The sequence below is a fragment of the Macaca thibetana genome, chromosome 16 (genome assembly GCF_024542745.1).
Source record: "Macaca thibetana thibetana isolate TM-01 chromosome 16, ASM2454274v1, whole genome shotgun sequence".
Classification (NCBI taxonomy): domain Eukaryota; kingdom Metazoa; phylum Chordata; class Mammalia; order Primates; family Cercopithecidae; genus Macaca; species Macaca thibetana.
In genome coordinates this window covers 8,387,490-8,411,387 of record NC_065593.1, presented here as the reverse complement: position 1 = coordinate 8,411,387, position 23,898 = coordinate 8,387,490, and the positions used below count along the sequence as shown (strand labels likewise).

The following is a 23,898-nucleotide window of genomic DNA, read 5'->3' as shown; positions in this document are numbered from 1 at the left end:
CTAGACCAGTCTGGCCAACATGGTGAAACCTCATCTCTACTAAAAATACCAAAGAAATTAGCTGGGCGTGGTGGCAGATGCCTGTAATCCCAGCTACTCGGGAGGCTGGGGCAGGAGAATTGCTTGAACCCAGGAGGCAGAGGAGGTTGCAGTGAGCCAAGATCACACCACTGCAGTCCAGCCTGGGCGATAGAGTGAGACTCCATCTCAAGAAAACAGAATAGAAGTGACATGGTTAATGTGTCCTCCTCCCTAGCATCATGTCCCTCCCTTCCCGATAGCTGTCGGATAGCTACCATCTTCCCCTTCTCTCCTCTCCTCTCTGTCTCCACGCTCTACAAGATGCCCATCTGAGACTTCAGTAGCCCACTGCCCACTCCCTACCTCCGTGTTTCCTCAGTACCTTCCTCCCTACTGCCTGTTTTCTTCTTTCTGGCTCTGGCCCCTGCTCCCGCACTTGCCCTGCTGGCTTGTCTATCTGTTCTGTTGCCCCTGCTTAGTTCTAGCCTCTCATAGCCTGAAACCCACGGATGACAAGGCCCTGAGAGCATCTGTGAAGCTGCCCCACAGACCCCATCAGATCCCGATGGGCCGGCGATCTGCCATGGAGATCCAGTTACCTCAGGCCTTGATTCTCAGAAGACCAACAGCATACAGCTCCTCTTTGCAGGCCTGAAACCCGACGCACCTACAGCCATTACACTTGCTCCAGCATGGTCTGATCCTCAGGCGTTCTCTACCAGAGCCAGTTGACAGCAACCCAGAAGGTCTATGGGATATTTACACCAGGGCCAGCAGCCTCCCTTGAGCTCTGTTTAGTGGGTAGCCCATTCTCAGACTGTCCTTGAGAGTTGCACTGCAAAGGGCTTGTCCCACTCCGGTGGATTTTTAATCTAGATGTTCAGTAATTTGGAAAAGGCACCCTTGATTGAGAGAGTTCTAGAATAATTCAAGCTGTGCCTTATGGTATACCAGTTTCCACTGGTGGTTGGTTATATTATGAGTGGGGAGGAGGGTGGAATCTGATGTGTAATAAGTTCCTGAAACACCTGATCAACACATTGAAGCCAGTTTCTTTAGTGTATGACTTTTTAGAGTCTTTAACACACTGTTACAAGCCACAGACCTCCACAGGGGGCTGCGGCATGCATCATTTCCCAAATTTAGTAGATCACAAAACCTGAGATAAACTGCACCAGTGCCCCAAGGGACTTGTTTTTGCAATTGCAGACATGGATGTCCTGTGTCAATCCTGTGGTGGAGAGATGAACACCACATTAAAATCCCTGAGGCCAGGTGCAATGACTCACACCTGTAATCCCAGCACTACAGGAGGCTGAGACAGGAGGATTGCTTGAGGCCAGGAGTTCAAGACCAATCTGGGCAACATAGCGAGACATCATCTATATAAACTTTTTTTTTTTTTTTTTTTTTTTGAGACGGAGTCTCGCTCTGTTGCCCAGGCTGGAGTGCAGTGGCGTGATCTCCGCTCACTGCAAGCTCCACCTCCCGGGTTCACGCCATTCTTCTCCTGCCTCAGCCTCCCGAGTAGCTGGGACTACAGGCGCCCACCGCCACGCCCGGCTAATTTTTTCTATTTTTGGTAGAGACGGGGTTTCACCGTGTTAGCCAGGATGGTCTCGAGCTCCTGAGATCTCCTGACCTCGTGATCCACCCTCCTCGGCCTCCCGAAGTGCTGAGATTACAGGCGTGAGCCACCACGCCCGACCTATACAAGCAATTTTTAAAAATTAGCCAGGCGTGGTGGCATGCACCTATAGTCCCAGCTACTCAGAAGGCTGAGACGGGTGAATCCCTTGAGCCTGGGAAGTGGAGGCTGCAGAGAGCTGTGATAGCGCCACTGCACTCCAACATGGGTGACATAGTGACACGCTGTCTCAAAAAAAAAAAAAAAAAAAAAAAAAAAAAAAAAATCCCTGAAAGAGATTATGTCATGGATAAGTAATGCAATAATTTTAGTTCAGAGCCTGAACCTATGATAAGACAAACTTACCTAGAAAGTCATCTGCGTATGAATATGGAAAATGTGACTCCTGTTTTGGGTTAGGGTTGTCTACATGGAGAGGGATGTTTTTGGTCCAGGCTCCTTATCAGCCTTCTCCCTTGGAGTTAGACATTGTCGGATGCTGGGCAAGTCTGAAATGTTGTCAGAGGACTTGGCCTTTACATGTACCAGAGAGGATAAGGTACTTGGTTGCTACTTACTCCCAGAAAAGCTGGAAAATACTGAATTCAGGCCTCACTGGGTGCGTGTAGGCCAGGCTAAGTCTTATGAGCTTTGAGTCTCCTTTTCATTCACCTTCACTGTCCAGGACATCATCTGCTGACCCTGTGGTTCCCTGCCACAGTTCATCTTACAGCCCCTGAATATGCATGTCTACAATGGGTGTTTGAGAAGCTTCTGTGGATATCTGGAAAACTACCAGGTTTCCCTGCCCCCTCTTTCTTGGCCGGCCTGTGCCAAATGTCACTGATCTCTAGAACAAAAACCAAAACCTTCCAAATCTCTATAGACTCGAACACTTCACAGCCATATATTGGCTGACACCTCCTCTAGCTAGGATTCTTCCTGACCGGGAGTCAAAAACAGCACTGCAGATGTCTGTTCTTCAGAGGTCTGTTCTGCTAACCCCAGACAACTCAGCTAGAATGATCCACAGCAAAATTCTGCCTGGCGATAAGTGTATTCTACCTATAGATACCTATTCTTCTTGGAGCTGGGATCTTCCAAATTTTATATATTTTTTTGGCTTATTTTTCTCCTTTTTTTTTCCCCCTCTTCTTCCTTCTCCTCCTCCTCCCTACTCTGCCTTTTTTTTTTTTTTTTTTTTTTTTTTTTTGCTGGGGCAGGTCTTTGTTTCTCTGTAATTTTTACAAGGTCTCCATCCAGGATGCGTCAATGGCTGAATAATGGCCAGGGTTAGACTTCGGAGTGTGAATCAGAAGATCCTGATCCACAGCTCTTTTTGCTTTTTTTTTTTTTCGGGGATAAGAGTCTTGCTCAGTTACCCAGGCTGGTCTCAAACTCCTGGACTTAATGATCCTCCCACCTCAGCCTCCCGAATAGCATAACCCATAACTTTTAGTGGGCAGAGACGCAATAGAATGTCATACACGGTGGTTGCAATGTCTGGAACTGAATTTGTCCACGCTCCCCTCCTGCCTCAATTCCTCAACAAAGACAGGCTTATTCTGAACTCTGCCATCATGGAGTGCCTGGGAAGGCATTTTTCTTACATGGTTTCCTTGCTTTCCCCATCACAATACCGGTGACCTTCTCATTTGGAGTAAAAGGCATGACCCCATTTTCTAAGTTCATGGGGCTTAGAAGTGAGCAGACACAATCTTCCACCGGTTTACCCTTAGCTGCTCTAGTTGACCGCTGAGCACCTCCTCACCAACACATCACTTCATTGCTTCCCTCTTGCACCCTGAGCCGTCGTTCCACTGGTCCCGGGCCTGATCCTTTCCCTATGTGGTCTACGAGGTTGTAGACTTTAAAAGAAGCATGCCATTTCATCTCTAGCATCAAGGAGCCATTTATAGCTCTTCTCTTTCTACTTGTCCCTGCTTACACTGTGTGAAAATAATAACCCTATAAGCAGAGTCTGAGCATTAGAATCAGGCTCTCTCTGAGTTCAACTCCTGGTTACTCAACTCTGAATGCCTCAGTTTCTTCATATGCAAAATGGGGAAATCATGGTAAGCACCAACTTGAGTCATTCTGAGCATTAAATGAAATAGTGCTTACGAAGTGTTTAGAATAAAGCTCAGCACATGGTAAATGTTAGCTGTTCTTTTTTTTTTTTTTTTTTTTTGAGACAGAGTCTCGCTCGGTCGGCCAGGCTGGAGTGCAGTGGCTGGATCTCAGCTCACTGCAAGCTCCGCCTCCCTGGTTCACGCCATTCTCCTGCCTCAGCCTCCCGAGTAGCTGGGACTACAGGCGCCCGCCACCTCGCCCCGCTAGTTTTTTGTATTTTTTAGTAGAGACGGGGTTTCACCGTGTTAGCCAGGATGGTCTCAATCTCCTGACCTCGTGATCCACCCGTCTTGGCCTCCCAAAGTGCTGGGATTACAGGCTTGAGCCACCACGCCCGGCCTGTTAGCTGTTCTTAGTACAGGAAGCAGAGTTTTTAGTGACATCCTATGTTTTTAAGGTGGCAACATGGCAGAGCCCACTGACAAGGTGTCCCGATCAAGCCTTTTCCTTGCCACCTCAGGTGCTTGAATGTTTTTATCTGTCTCCACCTTACCATGAGCAACCGAGCTAATTCTACAAGCACGAAATATACAAACACCAAGGGCTTAGGGACAAAGCACAAAATATCCTAACAGCCAAGGACAGCTGACGGTTGCAGGAGGCTCCCCAGGAGGTAGAAAACCCTGTGTAAGCAGGAAGTGCTATGATAATTCCAGGCTGAGCCTCCTGCGCCCTAGTGTATTTTGTTTTCCAAAGAACTTTACAGACAAGATAACTCCTGCCTCCTTTACTGCCCCAATGACCTGGGTTGGGCGGTAAGACTTAGAAGGGTTTGCAGGCATCCCCTCTTTGTTTGTTCCTTAAACCTGCAATCATCTAAGTAGGCTTTTAGCATCCCCTATTCTGAAACCCAAATTGGCTCATCCAACTCAGCAGAGCCCTGCAAGACTAAGAAACCTAGGGAAACGGGACTGATAATAACCTCCAGTCCCCATTTTTTGTTCCCTGTTCTATTTCTTTTTCTTTTCTTTTCTTTTTTTTTTTTTTTTGAGACAGAATTTCACACTGTAGTCCAGACTGGAGTGCAGTGGCGCAATCTCGGCTCACTGCAAGCTCCGCCTCCCGGGTTCACGCCATTCTCCTGCCTCAGCGTCCCGAGTAGCTGGGGCTACGGGCACCCACCACCACGCCCGGCTAATGTTTTGTATTTTTAGTAGAGATGGGGTTTCACCGTGTTAGCCAGGATGGTCTCGATCTCCTGACCTCGTGATCTGCCCGCCTCGGCCTCCCAAAGTGCTGGGATTACAAGTGTGAGCCACCGCGCCTGGCCTCCCTGCTCTATTTCTATCAGAGAACTCACCCCAAACATCTTTTCATGTTTAGGGTCACTGTTAGGAACGGAAGAAATCCGATGGGAAACCCCATAAATCCGGGTGACATGAGCCGGATGGGGTCTTCCCAGCATCTCTGTCATGCTGTGCCTGAATCAGTAGAGTGTCCTCTTCCCCTCTTTATCAACATATTTTAGACTTGTGTTCATTCTGTTTCTTTCTCTGAGGAGATTCTTAAAAACAAGTCATATGTGCTTGGTACCTATAAGCACAAAGCATTATCACTGACACTACATCTTACTGATTTCTTAGTCAGGGCTAAGGGCTTTATGGCCACAGTTTCATTGGCTCCTTACAACAAATCGAAAGAAGAGAAGCATATTATTCCATTTTACAAAGGATGATCGGAGGATAATCTGATAGAACTCCTCCATATTATAGAGTTAGTCATTGGAAAATCTAGGATTCATACCCAAATTCTCTGCTTTCAAAGCCCTACTGCCCTGAGTCGGAGAGGGTGCGGAGTCACCACGTTATACCCAAAAAACCCAAGCCAGATACTAGGCCTTTATATTCCCTCCATCAGGATGTCATCCGATTCTCTGAATCTCCAGCTTGTCCGCACCATAAAACACCATTGGCTTAGCTAGCTAGACCCTGTTACAACCCACTGTATGACCGACCACTCAGCTTCTGCCACCAGGTCATGGTGCAAGGCCATGCTAAATATAGCTCAGCACTCAATAATTGATTAACTGTCTTCATGGAAATGCCAGAAACAGGAAGGGAGGTATTAGCTCCATTCTATGGACGAAGAGAGAGCTCTACTGAGTCAGCGAATGGTTAGCTGGGACTAGAGACCCAGGTCATTCCAGAACCTATTCCGTGATACTGTCTCATGAAAAATACCCACGTGTGCATTATGATAAATCCTATGCAAATATAAGACGCTGGCAGGCAGGGAAGATGGTTCTCCAGTGGGACTACCTAGCCAAAGTGAGGACTTGTCACCTGACTCACGCCCCGTGCATCCCAGTGATGAGCGGTGACCGCTCTGGATTCCCTGCCCCTTGTCGTCTTACTCTAAAAGAGAGCAGTGGTCCAGCCTGGGTAACGTGGCGAAACTCATCGCTAAAAAAATTACAAAATTTAACCAGGCGTGGTGGCATGTGCCTGTAGTCCAAGCTACTCGGGAGGCTGAGATGAGAGGATCATTTGAACCCGAGAAGCTGGGGCTGCAGTGAGCCATGATCATGCCACTGCACTCCAGCCTGGGTGACAGAGCAAGACCCTGTCTCAAAAAAAAAAAAAAAAAAAAAGAAGGAAAGAAAAAGAAAAAAGAGAAGAGAAGAAGAGAAAAGAAGAAAGAAAAGAAGAAAAGAAGCAGTGGAGAAAATCATCTCAGGTTCCATTCCCCAGATGCTGTAGGCTCCCTACCTCCTACCACCAGGAGTCACAGAAAAGCCGGAAGGAGGGCTTGTGCCTCCTGCTTATTGATTTCTAAACCTTGTGCTTCACATTCTTGCTGGCCTGTGGCTTCTTGCTTCCACCTTGATTCAACTATAAAGGGATTGAAAAGCCAAATTGTTCTCAGTTTTCAGCAGAAGCATGGGAAATCTTTGCCATCTAGACTGTCCTTAGGTATCCATGCAGGGATGTCTGCTGGAGTCAGATACGTTTTATTAATTCCACTTCTATGTTGCTCCTTTCTTAAGAAACAGCAGCGGTGCCTTGATTCTGGCTACTGTTTCTTTATGCCATAAGACAATGAACCAGAAGCTTGTGAACTGCTGATACAACCTTTTGGTTGGATCCCCCCGTCTGTGAGTAGATTCTCCTTCTTGGCGGCACACTGAGCAGTTTTATTATGTCTGTCTTCAGGTTGAGTTTTATCTAGACATTTGAACATTTACATATACCATCTTGCTTTGGAAGGCAAATGCACTTTTAGGCTTCCAAGAGCGTTGCTTCTACCTTTGTGATTGATTTACTGTGTAAAGATTGATATTGCTGTCTGAAAATGTCAGTGAACATTTGATGTGAATTCACAGTGAACATCTGATGCTCCCTCTTATGACAAAGTCATTTCAGCTGGGAAAGTCGTGATTGCATATGGCACTGTAGCCTCTTTGCAAGAGGAGAAGTAGCATGTTGAACTCATATTTCTCAGCTGCTGAAGTTTTGCCAGTGTTATTTAGCAAGTCTCGCCCAGTACCTACCCCATGCCCACCTGACACCTCCCCTTGGTAAACCAGAAGATCACCAAGGAGGCTGATGTCTGAGATTCCTGATGCTAGAAGGTACTGTTGGGGAAATAGAAGGTACCCCCCACCAACTCTGACCCAGACCTTCTCACCAGGTGGAAAACCTTTTACAAGTAGAAGAGAAAGGGGCAAGGAGGAGAAGATGGGGTAGGACTTAACATTTTTAGGGCTCCTTGTGCTGGTCACCGTGTGAAACATCTCACTTGCCTGCAATCCTCACCAACCATTGCAACTAAGTGGTATCAGTTCCGTTCCCCAAGAGGAATGTTAAGCTCTTTGTTCTTTTCATTCCCATACATTCTGAAGCCTGCAGACCACAGTTCGCTGATCCTCGGCAGCCTGCTTTAAATACCAGGGGATGCAACCAGACTCCGTCCCAGAGTTTCAAGTGGCCTCCAAAAGCATTTCTGGATATCCTATAGGAAGTGTTTGTTTATTGGTAGAAGGTTCGCAGACCCCAGATGACTTTGGAAACTATTGGGTCCAGGAAGGAGACATCCCTCCCCTTTCCCTCCATCCCTGGTGCCTCCTTGAAGCCATCCAGCAGAGATGAGCAATAATAGCAATGGTACTAGACATGAGAAGGTGGTCCTAGAAAGGAAGGGGATCAGGAAGCCATTCCCATCCCACTGTGAGTTTGGTTTCAGCATCACTCCCCATATTTCCGTAAAGCACCTAAATCCCACCATCCTACCTGCTACAACCAGATCTCCTTACTTGAACTTTTGGTGTTATTAAATCTTGTTGCACCTCTACAAGGTAAATATGACCTTTCTAGGTGAGCAGGACTTCATGGTGTAATAGTTTTGTGCTTCTGACTAGTGTAGGTGACCATTTGGCAGGGAGGAGGTGAGAGTGAGCACATCGTAGCCCTCATACACCTATCCCTCTGTGTAGATACGTGATAGAGACAAATGCTCGTTGGGAGTGTATGTTTTCTCTCTGAATGAATGAATGTCTCTCCCTTAATGCTAGAAATGTGAGCCCTTACCTTAGTCAATGAAACCTTGGCTGAGGATGACAGCAGCAGTACCTCCTAGACCAGAGGAAAGGGAACTAACCACCTTCTAGTCTGTGTAACTTAGAAGTGAGTGGATAAGGCCGGGCGTGGTGGATCACACCTGTAATCCCAGCACTTTGGGAGGCCGAGGCGAGTGGATCACCTGAGGTCAGGAGTTCGAGACCAGCCTGGCCAAGATGGTGAAACGCCGTCTCTACTAAAAATACAAAAATTACCTGGGCGTGGTGGCAGGTGCCTGTAATCCCAGCTACTCGGGAGACTGAGGCAGGAAAATCGCTTGAACCCAGGAGGCAGAGGTTGCAGTGAGTGGAGATCGCGCAACTGTACTCCAGCCTGGGTGACAAGAGAGAAACTCAAATAAATAAATAAATAAATAAATTTTTTTTGAGATGGAGTCTCGCTCTGTTGCCCAGGCTGTAGTGTAGTGGTGCGATCTCGACTCATTGCAAGCTCTGCCTCCTGGGTTCACGCCTCAGCCTCCCGAATAGCTGGGACTACAGGCGCCCGCCACCACGCCCGGCTAATTTTTTGTATTTTTAGTAGAGATAGGGTTTCACCATGTTAGCCAGAATGGTCTCGATCTCCTGACCTCACGATCCACCCGCGTTGGCCTCCCAAAGTGCTGGGATTACAGGCGTGAGCCACCACACCCGGCCATAAATAAGTAAAATTACAAAAAAAAAAAAAGTGAGCAGATGAATACTTTTACCAATTGCTTTTTCCCTTCTGCCTCTTTCTTCCCCATTCCGCACTGATATCAACTCTTCAACTGCTGTCTTTAACTGTGTGCATAGTAGGGTATGACTTGCCCTTACACAAATAGGAGAGACCAACTTTAGAGAGACCAACTAAATCGTATTAATTTTATAGCACAATAAAATCCCACCCCAAGACCCTGGACCGTGGAGAGAGACCCCTTGCAGAAAGACAACCTTTATGTCCAAAGGAAGGCCTAGATTTTTTGAAACTAATATCTGTATGTTTCTGTCCCTGCAGCCTTAGGAAAATCCAAAGGTATGGTATCCTCTGGTAGCTATGAGGCCATGCTCAGTCTCTTCAACTGAGCCACCTATGCATCGTAGTGAGTTCCACCAGAGGGTGAATGCGCCGCGTCTGGTTGCTTGGCCGACTGATTTGAAGCTGTGTGCCCATCATTAAAATAGAATCAGAGCCCAGAGGGACCATAGGCACAAGCAGCCCCTTCCCTGCTGTGTGGACAAGCGGGAGTGGCCTGCAGACGTGTGACCTGGCCAGGGTCCCAGCAGTGGTGGAGCTGGGGCTAGACTCCAAGTTACAAAAAGAAGGATGCATATTTAGATGTCTCCTGCTGTCAGTTCCACGCTCCCCCCTTCGCTGCCCCTCCCACCTCGTCTTGCACTTGGGAGGAGTGTCCCTGCCCCCCAGTTAGGCCACATACCGCTGTGAGGAAGGCTGGCAGTTTACACCCAGGGAGCTTGCCGGGCCATCATCCTAAGCTGGCTTTGGCAGAGGGTTGAAGCACAGCTTGTGGTCGCCAGCGCTGCCGACTGTGCCCTGCTCCTTGCCTCAGTGAGGGGGCCGCTCTTGCCAGGCCCGGGCTGCCCAGGGCCGTGTCTTGGCCTCCGGGAGCAGCCAGGGCACTGGGAGCACAGCCCCCAATGCATCGCTTCCCGGGCCCCCGGGGTGCTAAAGCTGCGCTGCTCTTCTCCCAACGCGGACCTGCTTGAATGTGGGGGAGGGAGCCTGTCACCTGTCATCTGTCACGCGTGGGTAAGCGGTGTCTTTGTGTCCCTCGCCAGCATGGGCGTGAGAGTCATGGACACAAACTGGGTGGCCCGAAGAGGCTCCTCGGCCGGTCGGAAAGCGTCCTGCGCCCCGCCCTCCATGCAGCCTCCCGCCCCGCCTGCCGAGCTGGCCGCGCCCCTGCCTTCGCCGCTGCCGGAGCAGCCCCTGGACAGCCCCGCGGTCCCCGCGCTCTCTCCATCCGGCCTGGGCCTCCAGCCTGGGCCCGAGCGCACCAGGTAAGCGCGGACCAGTGCCATCCGGGCGGGCTGGTGTGCGGTGCAGGGGGTGTCTGGGTTTGCTGCGCTGGAGGCCTCTTGGATTTCGTCGTTTCCCACGCCCCTGCCCCCATTTCTAAGCATTCACGTTTGGCTTCTGAATCGCGCTGGTACCAAGTAAGTCATCCACGGCTGCCTGGATTATCACACGAAGTCCAGGCTTCCCCAGCATAACATCGCAAGCAAGCAGAAGGTGGCAGCTTGCGAAGGCGGGGTGAGGAGTCTTAGGTTCCCCAACTCTCTGTTTCCCCCTTCCTCTGTCTTTGACGTTACAGTGGTCCCCCATATCCGTGAGGGATACGTGCCAAGACCCCCAGCGCATGTCTGAAACAGCTGATAGTCCCGAACCCTATACATACTGTTATTTTTTCTTATACACACATGCCTATGATAAAGTTTAATTTATACATTAGGCACAGTAAGACGTGAGCAATAACTAGTAATAAAATAGAAGAATTATAAGCATATGCTGTAATAAAATTATGTGAATGTGGTATCTCTCAATTTTTTTTTTTTTTTTTTTTTTTTTTGAGATGGAGTTTCGGTTGGTCACCCAGGCTGGAGTGCAGTGGCGCAATCTCGACTCACTGCAACCTCCGCCTCCCAGGTTCAAGTGATTCTCCTGCCTCAGCCTCCCGAGTAGCTGGGATTACAGGCATGTGCCACCACGCCTGGTTAATTTTTGTATTTTTAGTAGAGTTGGGGTTTCACTATGCTGGCTAGTCTGGTTTCGAACTCCTGACTTTATGTGATCCACCGCCTTTGCCTCCCAAAAAGTACTGGGATTACAAGCGTGAGCCACCATGCCCAGCCTGAAAATATTTTATTGAACTGTATGCACCTATTTTTGGGCCACCGTTGACCACAGGTAACTGAAACTGCAAAACCACGGATAAGGGGGACTACTGTATCCTGTTTCGAAGTTTACAATTTCTGTGTTTCTCCTCCGCCTCTTTATAGTCATAGCAGCCATTTTTTTTTTTCTTTTTGTGCTGCTAAAATGGGTGCAAGTCAGGGAAGGAATGGAGGTGGCGGTCATTCTGGGCCTGATGACCTTCGCAGCTTGCCACATGGTTGAATTGCCATTATTTTAGGGGAAGGAGAAAGAGAGGAAAGCATTCCATGGCTAGCTTGATGAACATGAACTGAGAACTTTCTCTTTTCAAAGATAGAAAGACATGATTGCTGCCCTTAAAAAGTTCACGTTCCAGTGAGCAAACAGGCCCTGACAAATAATGACAGCACTTGGTTATGCATCCCCAGGGGGGCAGGCCCTTCCTTGAAAAGGGCATGACGTGGGAGGCAGATTCTGGAAGTGAGAATTGCACCAACTTTGAAACAACTTTGCTGTTTGTCTCAATCTTTTCTCAAGCAGCAATTTAGAACACCAGGAAAGCAACATGAAATCAGATGCCACTGTGTCTCCTGTTAGAGGACATGGCATTCTTCCATGACCACTGCCAGAAAAGTTTTGGAGACTTTGGGAAGCTGAATCTTCTAACCCAAATCTTTCTCCAAACACACGTGCATACACATAGACACACATCCTCACACACCATCACCACCAGTACACAAATACACACCCACACCCACACCAATCCCCTACATCAGAGGCTTCCACTAGGCTTTTTAGTTTTGTTTCATTTTGTTTAATGGGCAAAAAATATTTTCACAACCGGGCAGGGTGGCTCCCACCTGTAATCCCAGCACTTTGGGAGGCTGAGGTGGGCGGATCACCTGAGGTCAGGAGTTCGAGACCAGCCTGGCCAACATGGTAAAACCCCATCTCTACTAAAAAGACAAAAATTAGCTGGGTGTGGTGGCATATGTTTATAGTCCCAGCTACTCAGGAGGCTGAGGCAGGAGAATCACTTGAACCCAGGAGGCGGAGGTTGCAGTGAGCTGAGATGGCACCATTGCACTCCAACCTGGGCAACAGAGCAAGACTCTGTGTCAAAAAAAAAAAAAAAAAAACATTTTCACTGTGAAACCAGGAGATGACAAAGGGACAGGGGGATAAATAGTCTTAGAGCATAGAAGGGGGCACCTGACCCTGCATATGCTGGGTTGCTATTGATGACTTGAACTCAGAGGATGCTCGGTCCTGGTTGTGCACTTGCTAGGCCACAGATGGACCTGAGAGCTGCAGAAGCAGGCACAGCAAGTTCATTGGGGAAGCAGAGCCTGAGAATGGTGAGGTCGACCAGGAGGACACAGACACACAGGCAGGAAATGAGCTGGGACCGTTTCCTTTTTGGACACTCGTTGACTCCATCCTACTTTCCCATCTTAGAAAGGGGACTCAGTGCCATGTGGTATTTGGCATATAAATAATATTTCTAAAAAGTGCTCCTTGAAGATGGATTCCCCCAGGCTCTGAAGGCATTCCAGGAACATTCTCGATGGGTGGTCTCGCAGAGTCACTTGTGGGCAGGGAATGGCACCCTCTGGTTTAGATTATTTTAAAGGTCACTCACATTGCTCTGTGGCCAAATGTCTTTGCCCGGGCTGACTGGTTTTGTAACTTTGCTTTGGATGTTAGTGTTCTTTTTTGTTTGTTTGTTTTACACCACTCTTTCTTCTCTCCCTGCATGGATTTCTGCCAGTACAAACAGGTGGTCCATTGTTTTGTTTGTGTTGTTTTGGTTTGCTGTGTTGTCTGTTTCCTGCATGTTTGCAACCGGGATGATGTTTCCTTGAGTGACCAGATTCTCTTTCTGGCTCCCCCTCCCCTGAGGATGGCAGGCCCTTCCTTCCCTCTAACTGGTTCCCACCCTCCCACTCCCTACTCCAGACCCTGCCTTCAGTTCTTTCCCTGGCTCTGGCCAGCCAGGCTCTGCCTCCACCTCCTGCCCAACTGCTTAGCATGCATGCTAACCCCAAAATTCTCCTTCCTGCTTCTTGGCACCAAGCTCACGGGCTGAGTCATGCTTCTTCAGCGCTAACTTGCCCTCAAACGTGCCTTAAGCGTGCCTTGCTCATGTAGTACCCCTAATAGCCACCCTACATCCCACCTCTCCCCATTGGGTCAGCTACACCTCTGCTAAAGAGAGAGGACAAGACTAAGTAGGTCAATCCTTGTTTCTGTGCTGGAGAAAGTGTGTTCGGGCCAAGCGTGGTAGCTCATGCCTGTAATCCCAGCACTTTGGGTGGCCGAGGCGGGTGGATTCCAAGGTCAGGAGATCGAGGCCATCCTGGCCAACATGGTGAAACCCCACCTCGACTAAAAATACAAAAATTAGCTGAGTGTGGTGGCGTGCATCTGTAATCCCAGCTACTCAGGAGGCTGAGGCAGGAGAATAACTTGAACCTGAGAAGCGGAGGTTGCAATGAGCCGAGATTGCGCCACTGCACTCCAGCCTGGTGATAGAGCGAGACTCTGTATCCAAAAAAAAAAAAAAAAAAAAAAAAAAAAGTGTGTCCAGTGGCAGGGAACAGAAGGAAGAGCTCATTCCTAGATCCTTGGATAAACATGTGTCCAAAGGAAGGAAGAAGAGTCTACCCACCCACAAGAAGCAATTTTTTGGTTTGCTAGTTATGAGATGTTTTTGGTTGGTTGGTTGGCCTTCCTCTTGATAGTGGCAGAGATGGTTGGAAGGGTAGGTAGATATTTGGCATTGATGCCCGGGTACCTGGTAACCTGGAGCCTGAGGTCCTTGTCCAGCCTGAGTGAGGCGAGGGTTTTCTGTTTCTGTTTTTCATGAACAGAATAGAGAAAGGAATTATTGCTCTTTTGGTTCCTCTGAATAAAATGGTTTTTGCCCCTTGGGGAACTAGGTTTAGTGTGTAAGACTCATCCCAAGTGGGAGAGAATGTGCCTCCACATTGAATGGGATCTTTCCTTTATTTATTTGGATGAGGAAGACGATCTGTGTTTTGATGCCGTGGGCTTCTCCGGCCCAGCTCCCTGCTCCCAGTCTTTCTCACTTCAGTGGACAAGAATGCTCTGTTCCTATTGGAATTTTCTCCAAATTAACACTTGGAGTTTCTAGATCAGTTTAGGAAAGAAATAGGCTGTGCCCGCCTTTTTTTTTTGACAGGGTCTCACTCTGTTGCCCAGGCTGGAGTACAGTGGCGCAATCTCAGCTCACTGCAACCTCCATCTCCCGGGTTCAAGCCATCCTCCTGCCTCAGCCTCCCGAGTGGCTGGGATTACAGGCACGTGTCACCACACCTGGCTAATTTTTGTATTTTTAGTGGAGACGGGGTTTCGCCATGTTGGCCAGGCTGGTCTCAAACTCCTGACCTCAGGTGACCTGCCTGCCTCGGCCTCCCAAAGTGCTCAAAGTGCTGGGATTACAGGCGTGAGCCACCACACCCGGCCCAGGTTGCGCCTGCTTTTGTGGGATAGAAACAGCCATTGCAGGGGATTTCGGTTCCCAGACTCTTCACGCCCCACCTATGGGCATCAGAATCCAGGTAGGTTCTAGCAAGGATGACAGATAGCTCCCAACGCTGGGGCATCTCCCCTGATTCACTAAAGGCCACCAGGAGTATTTTCTTGGAAAGGATTGAGAACACTGTGGGGAAAGTATGGAGATCAATTAGTCATATCTACCATCAACGTGTCAGGAGGGCAAATCCCTGGTCTGTGGCGTGGAGTGAGGTGTCTTCTAATACACACTTCATCCTTAGGAGAAGTCTGAGGAACAGCCTTGCAGTAACGATGGATCCTCTTTAGGACCTGGTGGCCTAGGCTGCCTCGTTGTCAATTCCAGGGGTCAGAGAGCAGAGCCCTCACTGCCATCGACCTCCACCTCTCTCGAAGCCTGGGACTGGGACTCAAACTGGCTCCCATTTAAGGGCATGGCCTGGATCTCTGTCCACCCTAGCCTCCGCTGGAATGGGTATTGAGTTTGAGGATGAGTCCTAGAATACCTCCTGCCTTGGGGGGTGGCTAGAGGCTCAGGGCCAACAGCTGGAAGAGCTGGGCCACGAGGTTGGCAGCAGAAGTCCGTGTCATCAGCACTCGTTGGGCACAGTGGCCCTAAGAAGTCCTCTTGGCTATAGTAGGAAAAACACTTTGGTGTCCCAGTTTGAGAATGTTCTAGAATTCCCGGGTTGATGGCAGGATACAGTGGAGGCGCTCAGGCCTCTGCCCTCACGTTGCTCACGATCTCCTTGAATAGAGGAGGGCAGAGGCATGAAAAGGGTATTGGCAGTGAGTGCCAAGTGCCACAGAGATGGGGGCGGAACCCAGGCCGTCAGAGCTCCAGAAAGGACAGTCACCCCATGGGGCACCTGCCGAAGGCTTTAGGAAGGGGTCGAGACACCAGAGCTGGGACATACTTGCACGGGGCCCAGAAGGACACACAGGGTGGCCATCGGCAAGGCTGGTGCTACAGCTCACTGAGTTCAGGGCTTCTCTTTTGTCTCATATGCTTTCCTTTCAGCACAACAAAAAGCAAGGAACTTTCTCCAGGGTCTGCACAGAAAGGAAGTCCAGGCTCCAGCCAGGGGACAGCCTGTGCAGGGACTCAACCGGGGGCTCAACCAGGAGCTCAGCCAGGCACCAGCCCCAGCCCCAGCCAGCCGCCTGCAGACCAGAGTCCTCACACCCTCCGGAAAGGTATGCCCTGCTTCCCTTCTCCTTGGTCTCAGGCTGGAGGTGGCTATGACATTCCCTGAAGACTCGTTTTCCTCTATTAACTTGGATATTGAGAAACCACGTGGTTTAGTGACTAATGCCCATCTGGGCATTAGAGCTTTGGAAGTTAAAAGGGATCCTTTCTCTGTTATTCCTCAGTTTACTCATTGGACAGGTGGGCTCATTAGGGGCATATAGAGGACAGCGCTTCTCATACATCAAATGTCACCAGGGCCAAATTCGTTGTCCACAATGATGTGTGTTTTCCAGAGACCTGTCAGGCCCTACCTCTGTCATTTGAAAAGCTGTATAGGGTCATCTGCAGGAGCCTCCTTTCCCCCAAGGCAACCTTGCACAGCTGCCTACCCCTAGATCACTCATACAAGGTGACGGGAGGGAGTCAGGATAGCTCCTGTAGTACCTGAGTCTCAACCCTGAATACTTCTGCTCCGGAAGGCCCGAGAATGCCCACACTGACCAGTTATTATCTCTTTAGAGAATCGCTCCCACAAGCTAAAGGTCTGCTCCGTGTGACATTTCATAAATGGGGAGCTGTACTGAGCGTACGTATCTGAACCTTTTTGGTTCGTTCTTACCTGTGTCATCTCTTTGCAAAGTCTTTCACTCGTCTGAAATAATACATCATCGTGTGTGTTCTACATTCAGACTGCTCGCACTTCTGGGAGCGGCTTTTAACTCCCGGATTTGTCGAATAGGGCTGGGTTTAGCTCATCCACACGTGCCTTCATGACAGGCCTTTTTCCAGCCCCCTTAGTTCCCATCTGCAGGGGCAGTTTCATTCTCTTTGTCTGCCCTCAAGCCCGTGGATCTTATTCGATCTCTACTCGAGTAATTCCTTCTGCATTCTACACAAACGTGTTTAAGTCCTGCTATGTACAGAGCTCTGTGCTTTCCAGAAAGAAAGGCAACGAGAAGGCAAAGGTGTTGGCACTGTGCTGGGAGACACCCAGGGTACAGTGAGGATACCTGGGAGCATGCTTTCTAGACTCAGGAGTTAGGACGGGTGGCCCAGCAGAAACGACATGGTGAAGGTTGAATAGGAGTTGGGCCGAAGTGGCGGCATGAGATTTCAGAATTTCAGAGCATTTCTCCAGCACCAATGGTTTCTCCTTGGTCTAGATACCATATTCTTGGGCATATCTTTCTTTCTTTTTTTTTTTTTTTTTTGAGACGAAGTCTCGCTCTTTTCTCCCAGGCTGGAGTGCAATGGCCCAATCTCAGCTCACTGCAACCTCCGCCTCCTGGGTTCAAGCGATTCTCCTGCCTCAGCCTCCCAAGTAGCTGGAATTACAGGCGCCTGCCACCACACCTGGCTAATTTTTGTATTTTTAGTAGAGATGCGGTTTCACCATGTTGGTCAGGCTGATCTCGAACTCCTGACCCCAGGTGATCCGCTCACCTCGGCCTCCCGAAGTGCTGGGATTATGGGCATGAGCCACTGCACCCAGCTGGGCACATCTTTGTTTTAGAGTCCTTTAATTGGCTGGACGCAGTCGCTCATGCCTGTAATCCTAGCATTTTGGGAGGCTGAGACGAGCAGATTGTCTGAGCTCAGGAGTTTGAGACCAGCTTGGACAACATGGTGAAACCCGTCTCTACTAAAATATAAAAAAGTCGGCTGGGCGTGGTGGTGGGCACCTGTAATCCCAGCTGCTCAGGAAGCTGAGGCACAAGAACTACTTGAACCTGGGAGGCGGACGTTGCAGTGAGCCAAGACTGTGCCACTGCCTTCTAGCCTGGGCAGCAAAGTGAAACTCTATCTACAAAAAAAAAAAGCCTTTTAACTTTCCCTGCAGCACTACAATACAGGGGTGATGGCTAAGTCATTGTCTTATCCAGTGGGAGAGCCAGGGCTCCGGTAGCAGCCAACCAACCTCCTAATGCCAGTGACAGGTTGACCCTTTTCGTTTGTGCGGCACACCGGACCTGTGCATGCAGTGTAGCCTAGAGTGACTCAATTCCCTTTTCCCAAGTGACCTTCAATAGCTCGGATCCATCTTTTGAAAGGTATACATTTCTTGTGTACTCCCCATCATGCCCACAGATGGCACACTTAGCAGGCCTTTTTTTTTAAAAAAAAATTTTTTTAACACCTCAGTCTTTTGACAGCGTGCCTACAGTTTCACATCCTATTCCTGTCACCACCGGAAGTGGTAAATATCATGACAGACATGGTGATACATCCTCCGTCCCCCAGGTCCTTTGTGAGAAGGCATGTGTGAGCATTGATACCTAGGGTCTCCACCTGCTTCTCATCCAGGGGTACCCCTGCGTCTGTCACCCATGACCACGTGGCTGCCATGAGCTGCAGTAGCGGCTGCTGGAAACACTTCCGCTGTACTCAGGAAGTAGAGTTGAAAAGTGAAATTGGAAAGTTAAGTGGTTTTGTTATGTCGTGATGATGTGGGTACTTGACATTCATGATCTCATTTAATTATTACACTGCTGCAGAGAAAGTCTTTTTCCTCCAATTGCATAGAAGATGTTTGAATAAGTTGACCCAGGGAATATAGCGGGTAAGTGGCAGGATAGAAATTTGAGCCCACATTGGTAGGATTCTGAAGGGCATGTCCGTCTATCCACACTGCAGACTGACATACCCGGAGAATACATGAGGTATCCTCCTAACAGACTTTGTTCCCTGGAGGGCATGGGGGTGGGGTGGGGTGAAGGAAGAGATTCTGACCTCTCCCTTAGGACTTACAAGGTAATTTCTTCTAGAATCAGACCCACACACGGCCGGGCGCCATGGCCCGTGCCTGTAATCCCAGCACTTTGGGAGACCGAGGCGGGTAGATCATGAGATCAGGAGATCGGGACCATCCTGGCTAACACAGTGAAACCCTGTCTCTACTAAAAATACAAAAAATTAGCTGGGCGTGGTGACGGGTGCCTGTAGTCCCAGTTACTCGGGAGGCTGAGGCAGGAAAATGGTGTGAACCCGGGAGGCAGAGCTTGCAGTGAGCCAAGATCACGCCACTGCACTCCAGCCTGGGCGACAGAGCAAGACTGTCTCATAAAAACAAAAAAAGGAATCAGACCCACACACAGCCAGTCCTCGCTTAAGCCTAACAGGTTAGTGATCACTGTCTCAAAGATATTTGCCCATCAAGTATCTCCTGGACGTTTGAATTTGTTGTCTTTACCAATTCATTTTCAGTTAAAGGTATAATGGATTTGTCATCCTATAGGGTGACTGGGAAAAGGGAAATGAAGGTAAGGCAAAGGAGGTCAGGGCAGTGATGTGCTTTGAAAAATGCAGTCGATTGGCCGGGCACGGTAGCTCATGTCTGTAATCCCAGCACTTTTGGGAGGCTGAGGCGGGCAGATCACCTGAGGTTGGGAGTTCAAGACCAGCCTGACCAACATGGAGAAACCCTGTCTCTACTAAAAACACAAAATTAGCTGGGCGTGGTGGCGGGCACCTGTAATCCCAGCTACTCGGGAGGCTGAGGCAGGAGAATTGCTTGAACCTGGGAGGCGGAGGTTGTGGTGAGTGGAGATCATGCCATTGCACTCCAGACTGTGGCAACAAGAACAAAACTCCGTCTCCAAAAAAAAAAAAACAACGAAAAATGCAGTCAATCCACAGACCGGAGGGTACAATTCTTGAAAGAAAAGAAGAAGAATGAGAAGAAGGCCTCAGCAGCAAGGATGCAGGATTGAGGCACAGCATATAAAGTAATGGAGGAACAGGGGTTCTGTGGCTGGACGATTTGCTCACCTATCATTGTTAGGGGAGCCAGAAACCACTGGACAGGTTCAGCCAAAAGTCAATTTTGCATCCCGAGGACCTGCCCCTGGGTCAGGGCTCCACTGTCCATTACAGCAGATTGAACTGGAGTCATCCACTGCTGGACCCTGCCCCACTGACTCACTCTTGCTCTGAGTGTAGCCACAATACGTCTCACCACTGGGAAGGCAGCCCACTCCTGTGGATGGGAAATTTGTTCTCTAGTTTGGCTGGGTGTGCATGTGTAGATCAGGGCAGAAAGCCAGAAAAGAGGAGGAGAAATTAGTTAACAGATGGGAAGATAGGAAAACGTGCAATTCTAGGTTAATTTTTAAAACTTGTATTGGGTGCTCTCCATGTGGCAAGAGGCCAGGGGGCAGGGCAGGGAGGTGTGGTGGGTGGCGAGGGGCAGGAGGTGGGGACAGCTTTGAACGCTGAAGGGTGTGTGAACAGGCCCCACAGTGGCTTCATTTAACAACTTTGTGTTTTGTTGTTGTGTTTTCTCTTTCAGTTTCAAAGAAGCTGGCACCAATTCCACCCAAGGTCCCCTTTGGCCAGCCCGGGGCTGTGGCAGACCAGTCCGCTGGCCAGCCGTCCCCAGTCAGCCTGTCCCCCACCCCGCCCAGCACCCCGTCGCCCTATGGACTGAGCTACCCTCAGGGGTACTCCTTGGCCTCGGGCCAGCTCTCCCCAGCTGCAGCTCCTCCCCTGGCCTCTCCTTCTGTCTTTACAAGCACTTTGAGCAAATCGCGTCCCACTCCTAAGCCCCGACAGCGACCTACTCTGCCGCCTCCTCAGCCTCCCACAGTAAACCTCTCGGCCTCCAGTCCACAGTCCACGGAGCCCCCCATGCTAGATGGCATGTCCCCTGGGGAAAGCATGTCTACAGGTAACCAAGCCACAGGCTCCCTCATCTTTTTTTATGAACTTTAGTGAAATGTACCTTGGGGAGGGATTGCTAGTGTCACTGCCAGGGAACAAATTCCTGCGTGCTTTGAGATGACTGGGCTGGCACCAGGGGTAGCTCATAAGATCTCCTTAGAAGCCCACCAATGGACAGCAACCCTGGAATCCATGTGTCCCAAACGGGGGCTTCTTATGGGATCTCTCTCAGTCTAAGCCCACCAGCCTGGAGTTCTGTTTTTGCTTTTAATATCGGGGATTGAAGACACTGAGTCATTTGGAGTGGGGCGTCAGGAGAGGCTGGTTATGATCACAAAACGGTATCAAAACTCAGGTATTCCCTGGATAGAGCCCGAGCAACCGACAGGTATAAATGCTTATCTGGAGGACGGGCTAAGAACCAAAGATGTTCTTCACTATTAGTAAAATAAACCTTGCTAGAAAAATACACTTCTAGATAGATATTTAGAGAAGGGTGAATTTCAGAAAACCTGCATATCTCCGTTCCCCTCGCCCAGGTTCCCCCTCCCCGGCCAATTCCCTGAGGAGCTAATTGGACGAACCCACAACGACTTAATTTAGTTTGGATTTAAATTTAGAAACAAAGATAAGTCTCTTCCCCCAGAAAAATCTGTAAGCACAAAATCACACACACACACCACGTTTAGCCAAAACCGTTCATTGGCTGGAAGGAACGGGACGTATTTGGAACATCTCCCCAGACACTTCAACCACATAAGATTATAAAGTCAGGGGCATATTTGTGGTGGCTGCTTAAAGTCATTTGAGCATTTTCCTTGTTCAGGGAGACAGGCACAGGGGTTGAGCTGTGTCTTGGGCTAGAGCCAACCCACTTAGTAAAGTGCAGTAGCATGGCTTTGAGCTGGAGCATATGTGTGCCTAGTGTTGTCCCAAGTAGCAGAAGGTGAGGCAGCTTGGGTTGGAACACACACACACACCACACACCACACACCACACACCACACACCACACACCCACTCCTTTCAGAGAACAGTGCTGTCCTAGGGTGCACTGGGACTTTTCGCGGATCATGTACTTTTCCCTCCATGTCCTTCTCCAAAAGAGTGATTTATTTCTTCCGTGTTTAGACGGAAGCAGTGACCCTGTGGGGTTCAGCTCCATGCTGCCTTTGAAAAGGCTAGTTCAGGCGTGCGAGGTGGCGGGCGTCTGTAGTCCCAGCTACTCGGGAGGCTGAGGCAGGAGAATGGCGTGAACCCGGGAGGCGGAGCTTGCAGTGAGCTGAGATCCGGCCACTGCACTCCAGCCTGGGCGACACAGCGAGACTCCATCTCAAAAAAAAAAAAAAAAAGAAAGAAAAGGCTAGTCCAATTTGCAACTGTGTGCTGGGTCAGATTTAAATATTACAGGGAAGAGCCATCTGGTGATTTGGCTTCTTTATTGTTGGATGTAATTAATGTTGAAGGTGCAGCTGCTATCATCTACCCTGAGGCTTATTAAAAATTAAGCAAATTTCTCCCTGGAAAATGCACTGAGCACCCCTCCCATCTTGGTGGGTCTTGGTGCTGAGGCATTGTCTCCTCAAGGAGCCCATGATGGGCGGGCACATGCTTGCTGCCCTCGGGGAAGGTCACAGCTGCAGGGGAGCTGAAGGTCACCAGGTCTCCAGGGCCACTCCTCCCAATGTGTCATATCTGCTGACTCTTCCAGCCACCCCAGGGAAGGGACACAAGGTAGTGTCAATACATAAGCAATAGAATAAGCAGAAGATGGCTGGGCATGGTGGCTCACGCCTGCAATCCTAGAGATTTGGGAGGCTTTGGAGAATTAGGTGTGGTGGCACGTGCCTGTAGTCCCGGCTACTTGGAAGGCTGAGGCAGGAGAATCGCTTGAACCTGGGAGGTGGAGGTTGCAGTGAGCCGAGATCGCGCCACTGCACTCCAGCCTGGTGACAGAGAGAGACTCTGTCTCCAAAAAAAAAAAAAAAAAGAATGAACAGAAGATATCAATGGAGAAGCAGAAGGAGAGGAGAAATTGGGGAACAAAAGTGGGCAACAGAAGGCCCGGGAGGACAGTGCCTTGAGGGCTCTGAGAAGCGGAATGGTTCACGTTCCATCTTGCAGGTTGAGGAACTCCTGACCTTCAGGATTCATAACGTCCCTCGCCCTATGCGGACCCTGTTTTAATGTCCTTTTGGCAGCAGACTGTTTTGTCCTATATGTTCAGGTCTCAGCCAGTGTAGAATCCATCATGGTTTGGTGTGGCCTGCCTGGGACTGTGATATTGGCATAGCTTTTGTGTGTGTGTGTGTGTGTGTGTGTGTGTGACATTCATGTTTTGTCATGTTGATTCCTTTCTCCGAATCCTATCATTGTGTTCTTGCAGCTGTGTGACATGAATGGCGCAGTTTTGGATACGTGTGAGGGGGATTTTCAGGGTAAGCTGGTCCCGGCCTCGCCCCTCCACCCCGCTAGCTAGCCAGGCCAGCTGCCCGCTCCTCCCCTCCGCTCCTCCTCTCTGCATGTGGCTCAGACCATCCGCATGGCAGCTTCACTCTCCAGCCTTCCCTGGCCTCAGCAAGGATGAGCTGACCACGAGCTTATTTGGCTTTGGGGGACCCCTAGCCTCTTTTTCTTTCTTTTCATTAGGAGGAGCTGGGGGAGAACCCAGCCAACCCCTTTTCCGTACCTTCTTTCTCACTAGAATCACATCTGCAGCTCCTCCTCCTCCGCTCTCCCTCAGGTTTAGACCGTGGAGCGGTAACACATCTGTTCTTCCTATGAGACGTTTGTGCTGGAGACACCTGTGCCCAGCACCCTGGGGGACATGCACCTGCTCACCTTTGTTTAGGAAGGTGTCCTGAGGGGAGGTCATACCTGCTGCAGCTCAGCACAGGGTCCACACCAAGGCTTGGACCCCATTTTCAGTGGCCCTGAGTTCACACCAGCAGATCTCCCCTTCCAGACTTAGATCCTAACGTCTGGCTTCCTCCAGGCTGAGACTGCTGGCAAATCCTGAAGAATCCGTATCAGAGCTCATCCTGCTCCCCTTCTCCCTCATCCCAAGTGGATATGGCCAGACAGATCCTTTCTATCCAACTCAATAAAATGTAGGGGAGTATTTATATCAGTATCTGTTTGGTCTCCTCCTCCTATAAAAAGTAAATGCTCAAAGCATAACTGAGGGAAGGGCATGAAGCCAGGACTTTGGTGTATTTGCCCCAGTAAGTAGGGGTGGCCAAAGTAAACCAGGTGTTCCCCCCGATTCGGCCCATGGTCCTGCAGAGACTACCGAGAGACA

General features: G+C 49.6%; 1 protein-coding gene across 3 annotated transcripts in view; it reads left to right on the top strand.

Moving 5' to 3' along the window:
• Positions 1-23,898, top strand: part of ARHGAP44 (Rho GTPase activating protein 44) — a 202,065-nt gene that overhangs the window by 174,583 nt on the left and 3,584 nt on the right. The window contains exons 17-21 of one of the 3 annotated variants that reach the window (XM_050765616.1): positions 9,334-9,351; positions 10,116-10,337; positions 15,770-15,945; positions 20,229-20,606; positions 22,984-23,035. In XM_050765616.1, the coding sequence (XP_050621573.1) occupies positions 9,334-9,351; positions 10,116-10,337; positions 15,770-15,945; positions 20,229-20,606; positions 22,984-22,991 (802 nt within the window). In that variant the 3' untranslated portion in view covers positions 22,992-23,035. The remainder of the gene's footprint in view (positions 1-9,333; positions 9,352-10,115; positions 10,338-15,769; positions 15,946-20,228; positions 20,607-22,983; positions 23,036-23,898) is intronic. The other 2 variants (XM_050765614.1, XM_050765615.1) reach the window with 2 other exon arrangements.